This window comes from Enoplosus armatus, chromosome 16 (genome assembly GCF_043641665.1).
Source record: "Enoplosus armatus isolate fEnoArm2 chromosome 16, fEnoArm2.hap1, whole genome shotgun sequence".
Lineage (NCBI taxonomy): Eukaryota > Metazoa > Chordata > Actinopteri > Centrarchiformes > Enoplosidae > Enoplosus > Enoplosus armatus.
In genome coordinates, this window is record NC_092195.1 from 17331058 (window position 1) to 17339257 (window position 8200).

The window sequence follows — 8200 nt, forward strand, 5'->3', positions numbered from 1 at the left end:
GCTTTCATGTGGATTGCCAGGATTAGAAACTGCAGCTGCTGCAGGCAGAAGATGAAATGCAGCAATCGTGACATACATTTCTCCACATCCTTTCAAATTAAAAGGACTGCAGGAGCCCATTTTTGTGATTCCTTGCAGACAAGGTACCAGGGGGAAAAAAAGAGTATCAGCTCTGTTCCTGTGATTGTTTCTGGCTCTCTTAATAACTGACTTTAATCCCTTTGTGCGCGCCGCGATTACAGTCAGTTGGAGCTTTCCATTGAGAGAAATGATGAAGAGGAGGAGGAGGAGGGATCCTCACCTCCTCCTCCTCCTCTTCCTCCTCCTCTGCGGTGAGCTCTCCTCGTCATCCCCTCGCCTCCTACAGGCAGAATATGGCTGCAGCGGAATCCCGTGACGTCAACCGGCAGTTGCCGTGGTTACGCGGGTGACGATAAAAAATGGGCGTCGCCTCCCGCAGGAACCACGTGCTGCGTATATATACGAGCTGCGCCGGCTCGCGCACAGGGCAGCGGCAACTCGGAGAGAAGCGCGGTCGACTGAGCGCTGCGCGTTTTTCAACCGGACACGACGCGGCGGAGTCACCGATAACTGACTGTTGGAGGACCACAGAGGGACTATCATTGATTTATTCTTCTTCGTGTTTCACGTTGGATATTTGTTCTGTCGCTCAACATGGCTGTGACTGAAGCTGGATGTGATCTGACTTACTGCAAAATGCGGGGGATTGTCGCCGTTCTCACCGGTGAGCGTAAAAAAAACAACCCCAAAACAATCATCACAATTCATATTCATCACTAAAGCTGCTATTGTATTGATTAGTGTACCAAACTGTGCGTGTTTATCGATGCGTGTTTATTAATAAACCAAACAGCTGTCAAAGGATGAATTAAACCCAACTGCAAAGTGCTTTTTTGTTCTACTTTTATAAAAAAAAAAAATAATAATAATAATAATAATAATAAATCCCATAAATCGCTTAGAATTAAATGTAACTGGAAAGAAATCTGCCTTTAAACTGGTTATTTGCGTTGTTGTGAGAATCGAGGATGGAAAATGCTTTGTTGGCCACCGCTGTTGGCATCTGAATGGGTGACCCAAGTGGTTGCATAACCCATAAGCCCGCAGCATTAGAGGTCTATGCACATCACGCAAATCTACCCTATAACAGGATATGTGGAACTCAGAAACAGCGGATTACAGCTCTAACAGATATTTTCATCTCTACATGGAGGACAAAAGTCTTTGCATCGTGTGAGGGGGGTGATACTGCGGGTGTGTGATGCTTTCTCAAACACTGACATCAGTTCTTTCCCTCTCTTTCTCCATTTGCAGCTTTCATCAAGGAGAGAAAAATGGGGCTGAATGACTTCATCCAGAAGCTGGTGTCGACCCCACATATCTGCCAACAGTGAGTATTTCTGTTGGAATTATATTCCATGAGGAAAAAGATGATAGATTTGGATGGAAAATTGGCTTTAAAATGGGCCACGAGGAGGATCTCTGGGCATCCGTTACTTCCTGGCTCTAGTGTTTTATTTCTGATCATTAGCCCATTCATGATCAGTGTGAATCAGCAAATCCAATCAGCCACCTGAGTTTGGCAGGACATTCTGTGAAATACAATAATCTGGGTCCCAGGAGGTGAGGGTAAGAATAGTCCTTTCATGACGAGTCCGTTGACAACCTCTCCACTGCCTAATCACCTTTCCAGCAAATCCCCTCTGTCCCCTAGACGAGGATAAACCGGTAATTCAGTTATTACACGATACACAGGTCGGGCCATCACGGTGTCCTGAACACACGGGCCAGACCTCCAGGTCGAGGTCTGTGGTGTCCCCTCCAGATGCTCCATAATGAAAGGCCACCTTGGCTGGACCTCTGCGTCCTGCAGAGCCGCCGTCTAAACCTCCTTGTCGTGGGCCAGCAGCTTAAGGTTTTTCTCAGACAGGCCAGGCTCTGTTCTAAACTTGACCTGTCTGGATGTTTCAGACGGTCATTCACAGCCCAGCAGGGAGCGTTCATTCAGCTTTTCAGTCTCACAAACTGCTTTAGAGGATGTGAAACAAAATCCAAATGTAGTCACATTGAATCATAAAATCTAAAAAAAAAAAACCATGAGACATATTGTAAAAGGGTAACAGCTGATATCAAAATCCATCTTATAACCAGCTCTGTTTTTTGTTTCCAGCGTTGAAGTCAACAACTTCCTGAAGATTGATGAGAATCAAAACGAGGAGGTTGAAAATGACGATGAACTTCCTGAAAGTCCGGTAAGCTGAAACTGTTTACTGGCTGTGACTCATTTTCTTTCCAAAATATGATGATGTACTTATGAATTTCCATTTCATATCTTTCAGATGTGCCTAAATTCACGAAGTTCACTGGCTGAGGACACTCAGTAAGTAGCCTTAAAAAAATGTCTTTATTTTTAATGTAGACAGCAACAGTTTTGTAAAATCTAAACACCTCACCATGTGTCAATAAAAAATCATGTTTGTTTCTCTACATTAGGATCAAACCCTGTGATTTTGACTACCTCCGAATCATCGGCAAAGGCAGCTTTGGAAAGGTGAGTCCGTCTAACTTCTTCTTTTACATAACTAACTTCTCTTATCGGCTCACAATCTATCACCGCTGCAACAACATCACTGACGCAAATGTTTGCTCTGTTACAGGTTCTGCTGGCTCGACACAAGGAGTCCACCAAATACTACGCTGTCAAAGTGCTACAGAAGAAGATCATCATGAAGAAGAAAGAGGTAAGCCCCCCCCAAGAGATCGAGATCAATCGCCATGCATAAACTTCAATCCAGACTAACCTCTATATATTCCTCCCAGCAAAAGCATATCATGGCTGAGCGCAGTGTGCTGATGAAGAACATCAAGCATCCCTTCCTGGTGGGGCTGCACTACTCCTTCCAGACTACCGACAAGCTCTACTTTGTACTTGACTATGTCAACGGCGGAGAGGTGAGTTCAAGTCTCACAACACCCAGAAATCAACCGCAGACCAGAAATCGGGTCGGATTATCAAAGTACGCTTCAAGTCGATGTTGACAGATGTTTGTCTGTGTGCTCTCCAGCTGTTCTACCACCTCCAGAGAGAGAGGATCTTCCTGGAGCCCAGAGCCAGGTTCTACGCTGCTGAAATTGCAAGTGCACTTGGCTACCTCCACTCCCTGCACATTGTGTACAGGTAATGATCCTACAGCGCCCCCTAGTGGACATTTCTTAACATGACGTGCTGAACTGCATAGGAGTAACTTTGAAGTCATTTTTTTATAAAAGCTTTCTTCTTCTTCTTTTCAGGGACCTGAAGCCTGAGAACATCCTGTTAGACTCTCAGGGCCACATCGTCCTCACAGACTTTGGCCTCTGCAAAGAAGGTGTTGAGGCAAATGGTACCACAACAACCTTCTGCGGGACACCTGAGGTACAAAACAAATCTCTAGACTTTCATACATCCTCGTTATTAATACAGAAACTCCAAAAAGGACAGATTGTAATTGTCAGACATGTGTTGACTCTGTTTTCTTCACAGTACTTGGCCCCTGAGGTTCTCCAGAAGCAGGCGTACGACCGCACGGTTGACTGGTGGTGTCTGGGATCGGTGCTCTACGAGATGCTCTATGGACTTGTAAGTGAAATCTGTGCCTCTATACATTCTTAGTGCAGCGCTACTGCTTGTTCATGCAATAAATAAACGTAATTGTTGTCACTTCTGCTTTACAGCCCCCATTCTACAGTCGCAACACAGCTGAGATGTACAACAACATCCTGCACAAGGCTCCTGTGCTCAAGCCCAATGTGTCAAACTCAGGCAGGGAACTGCTCGAGGGGCTCCTGCAGAAGGACCGCACCAAGAGGCTGGGAGTGAAGGATGACTTTGTAAGTGCACACAGCTGACCCTCACGCACACATAAGATAGAGTGTACGAGATCTGTGACGTTTGTTTTCTATCAGTCTGCTAATCTAGGATTTCTTTTTTTCCCTCCAGCTTGAACTCAAGTACCATTCCTTCTTCTCTCCAATCAACTGGGAGGACCTGATGGCCAAGAAGATCACACCTCCATTCATCCCCTCAGTGGTAAGCAAACTCAAACTAGGGCTGCAACAGATTCTTTTTTAGATATCGATGAATCCCTTTCCCAGAGCCTTATGTGACGTCTTTAACTCGTCAGTCGAACCAACCCCCCAAAAACCAAAATATTCAATTTACAATCATATACGGCTGCAAGTAACAATAATTAATTGTTTGGTCCATAAAATGTCAGCTAATGGTAAAAAATTACTATCACAGTTTCCCAGAGCCCATCGTTATGTCTTAAAATGTCTTGTTTTGTCTGACAAACAGTCCAAAACCCAACGATATTCAGTTAGTATCTATTTAGAGGCTAAGAAAACTAGAAAATATGCACATTTGAGAAGCTAGAACCAGTGAATTATTGCCATTTATGCTTGAAAATGCCTTAAAACGAAATAATCAATTGATTAATCGATTAATTGGCAAACTGTTTCAGGTCCACAATCATATAAAACAATGAAGAGCAGCAAATCTTCGCATTGAAGAAGCTGTAACCAGCGAATATTTGCCATTTTTGCACGATCAATGACTTAAACAATCAATCAGTTGTCAAAATACAGCAGTATAATGCATTACAATAAACATCTATTAGTTTCTTGACACTCGACACACACACATGTCTAATTCCGGTTCTTCCTGCTTGTTTTCACAGAGCGGTCCCACAGACCTCCGACACTTCGACCCAGAGTTCACCCACCTGCCCGTGTCCTCCTCCCTGTGCACCGACACCCCTACTGTGACCAGCAGCGTCAAGGAAGCAGCCGGAGCTTTCCCAGGCTTCTCCTACGGACCTCCAGCAGACCACTCCTTCATGTGAACGCCAACATCTCTCCCAGGGAGCTGACAAGAAACAGGATAAATGCTCTGGATTGAGAGTCTTATTTCTTGACTGAGGGACCACACCGGAGCAGCCTGTTTGGGGGGATGTTACACGGCCTGATAAGAGGATCTAACTGACAATATGGACATGAATACCAGGGGAGCAGATCTTGAGGGATCTTGTGCATGAAAAGTATACAAATGGGGACTGTCATGTTAAACACCACTGGCCCTACTCTTCTGCCTCAACCACCCAAAACTATAATATACGTGTGCCAAGTATGGATGCACTCTGGGGTCATAAAACATCCCTCTCTGGTGGCTCTGGACCTCCCAGCTACAGGTGAAGTGACAAGAAGAGAAGTGCCTGAGGTTCGAAAGGCAGTTTGGACGGCAGCAACAGCGATGGCAAGAGCCAGCTTTATCAAACACCACAAAACCATTTCACTTGTTTGGACTTTTGACCAAGGCGCTAGCCGTTAAGGGTGATGCCTTCATTACATGTCTACATATGTTTAAACTATTTTTTTGTTTCAAAGTTCACAATGCGTTGTTATTGTCATGTTAATGCTCAATTGCACTTGAGGAAACAAGGGTCAGGAAAAGTAAAACATTCAGCTTTAAGCATCAGCAACTCTGGATTAGACAGCTGCATATCTTCATACCTTTTATTTTCATATCTCTACTTTGGACAAAGAAATAATGGCATTTCAATGTTGTACACTAACAGTGACACTTGGACCAAACAGTTAACGATGGTATGCTTTAACAAAAAACACTTTTTTTTGACCGGTTTGTCCTCATAAACTGAAGATCAAAGTTTTACTGTACTGTGTAGAGGAAAAAAGTTATATATATTTTATTGCAAAACCAAAAGGTTTTCCATGTTTTAATGACAAAACATTCTTTACTTTTAAGAAAGTTCTGCATATATTATAAATGAGTTATACATGTATATGAATAGATTAAATTAAAGTTATATTTCCTGTATGGCAGTATATTTGATTTTTGATTTTTCCAACTCCTTTTCATTTGCAACCAGTGACTGTGTTTATCTTTGTATCTTCTGTTTGGAAACTTTATGAAAGACTTATTGATCAGGAGAGAGTGACACAGAGTTCAACCAGCAATAACAGGCCCACATCAATGATAGCACATACTGTATATCAATCTCCTTTCAAATTTAAGTGATTGCTGTTTTATTGCAAACACTCCAGACAAACTATAGAATCTGTGGTTACAAATGTTTTTGTATTTATGCATCATGTAGAGAAGAACTGTGAATGTCTTGTGCCTGTCCAAGGCGGCCTGATCCATATATACTGTATGTACATATCTCTTTTCCCTAAAGCTCTTTGTCCCTTTTCTAGAAAATAATCTGTATAAGGAAATGCTTCATTAACTTTGAAGAAGAACCACTAGATGGAATAGGTGCTGGCTTTCCCCTAACAGTGTTTAGCCACTGGCCTACTACATAACATGGTTCAGGAAAGTGCAATAAAATCTTGTTAACTCGGAAAAAAGAATAATTATAATTTTATCTCTTATAGCAAAAGTGTAAGTTGTAATTTGTGATCTGATATTCATCAAGTTATGACGAGAGGATCTTCACACAAACACAAAGATTGTTCATGACTTTGTTTTGCCCCATTGACTCTCCATATGTTATGCATTTGCATACAGAGTGCATTTTCAAGCCTGCTGAAAAAAATAAGTAAAAAAGGCAACACACAGTTCTAGATAATTTTCTTCCATATTTGGAAGCATTACTTTTCTGTTTTATATTTTTTATGTATATTTATTTTCATGCCACTGCTACTGTATAAAGAATATACATGATCAACTGAAATACTGAACTGTAATCTGTGTCAGAAATGGCAAATAAATTCTCTAAATTCGAGGCAAGTGTACTGTTTTTGTTTGTAATGCTATTGGTGCTACTTTTATATAATTACTTACTAGTTTACATAATTTAATAAAACATTATAATAAGGTAACTAACAATTAATCTGCTGAAAATGTCTATATAATGGCAGGAAATAGTGAAAAATGCCCATCAGCAGTTATAAAAACCCAAAGATATTCAATAATTAATCAACTAATTATTTCGGCTCTAATTGTATTTTTAGGAGTTGATTTACTATTTAGGGTTTACCTTCTTTCTAACAATTAAAAGTTTACATTTTAACTCTTTTGATGCGCCAGTGTCTGGATGTTTTGAGTTTTAGCTGACGTTTTATTCGTTGTATATCTTTAAACTTAAACTTTAAACTTTAACTCAGCTAGCTTAAAATTAGCCAAACGAGTTCAATTTAATTGGCAAACTACTCTTACAAGTTGTCTGACATCGACATGCATATATTAGAAGTAATGCACCCTGAGACAAAGCTGGCAACATTTGACAAGAGGGTTCATCTGTTCAAATAACACACGCTGGCCTCTCTCACCTGTGTTGACGTACCGCCACACCTGTCATCCCCCGTCGTGTCGACGAAACAACTGCTGAACTGCTCCTGAACGTACAATGTGCACATGCGCAGTAGGCCCAGCAACGACAACTTCCTGCAAAATCGTGCTCCCTAACAACAGACAAAGCTTGACACTGTGGATTCAATTGAAGACGCTTTAATAAAAGCGTTTCTCATTCACTCAATGGTAAGACTGGTTTTGGCCATTTTGGTGTGTCGGGAATGTTTGTTTTGCGATTAGCTTTGCAGTTGGGTGCAGCGGGAGTGAGATGCTTTCACACGATGCCATTTCAATACCCACTCCAATGGCTGCTGGTCCCGACTAATTTCTGGGGCGTAAAACTTTCATGCCCGGGCCAAACTAAGTAACTCACAGCCAGCTTAGTTATTAAAACACCATTAACCCTAGGCAAGTTAGCTAGCATGATGCAGTCTATTGTACAATAATTGATGGTAAAACGTTTAAATACATCGATACTGTCTGCTAACGTTAGGCAGCTAACGTTCCTGTTGGGAAGCTTGCACGGTGCCGTCTAAATGCTGGGGACTTCTCTTTATCAATGTCTGCTATTATTGATCATAGGAGTCGTATCAGACAGTGTTAGTTTCCTGCATCTAGCTTCATGTGTTGACTGTGCAGAAAATGTTTCAACCATTCCGTGTTTAAATTAGAGCTAAACGAGCTGCTGTTTTCCACGAAATAGTCTGATGTCAGACTTCACCTTCATAGCAAACTGTCCTCGGCTGGGTTATTTGCTGGATTCAGCTAACGTGATGGTTGTCGGCTAACATTGTTAGATTACACGGACAGGAACTTCACCTTGAG

General features: G+C 41.9%; 1 protein-coding gene across 1 annotated transcript; it reads left to right on the top strand.

The window, feature by feature from the left end:
* Window positions 1-490: 490 nt before the first annotated feature.
* On the top strand, window positions 491-5896 carry LOC139298581 (serine/threonine-protein kinase Sgk1). Its single transcript, XM_070921237.1, has 13 exons — window positions 491-745; window positions 1336-1411; window positions 2192-2273; window positions 2361-2401; window positions 2515-2572; window positions 2679-2762; window positions 2842-2973; window positions 3087-3199; window positions 3313-3436; window positions 3545-3640; window positions 3736-3891; window positions 4001-4090; window positions 4740-5896. The coding sequence occupies exons 1-13, from the start codon at window positions 676-678 to the stop codon at window positions 4902-4904; spliced, it is 1287 nt and encodes a 428-aa protein (XP_070777338.1). The 5' UTR covers window positions 491-675; the 3' UTR covers window positions 4905-5896.
* Window positions 5897-8200: the final 2304 nt, after the last annotated feature.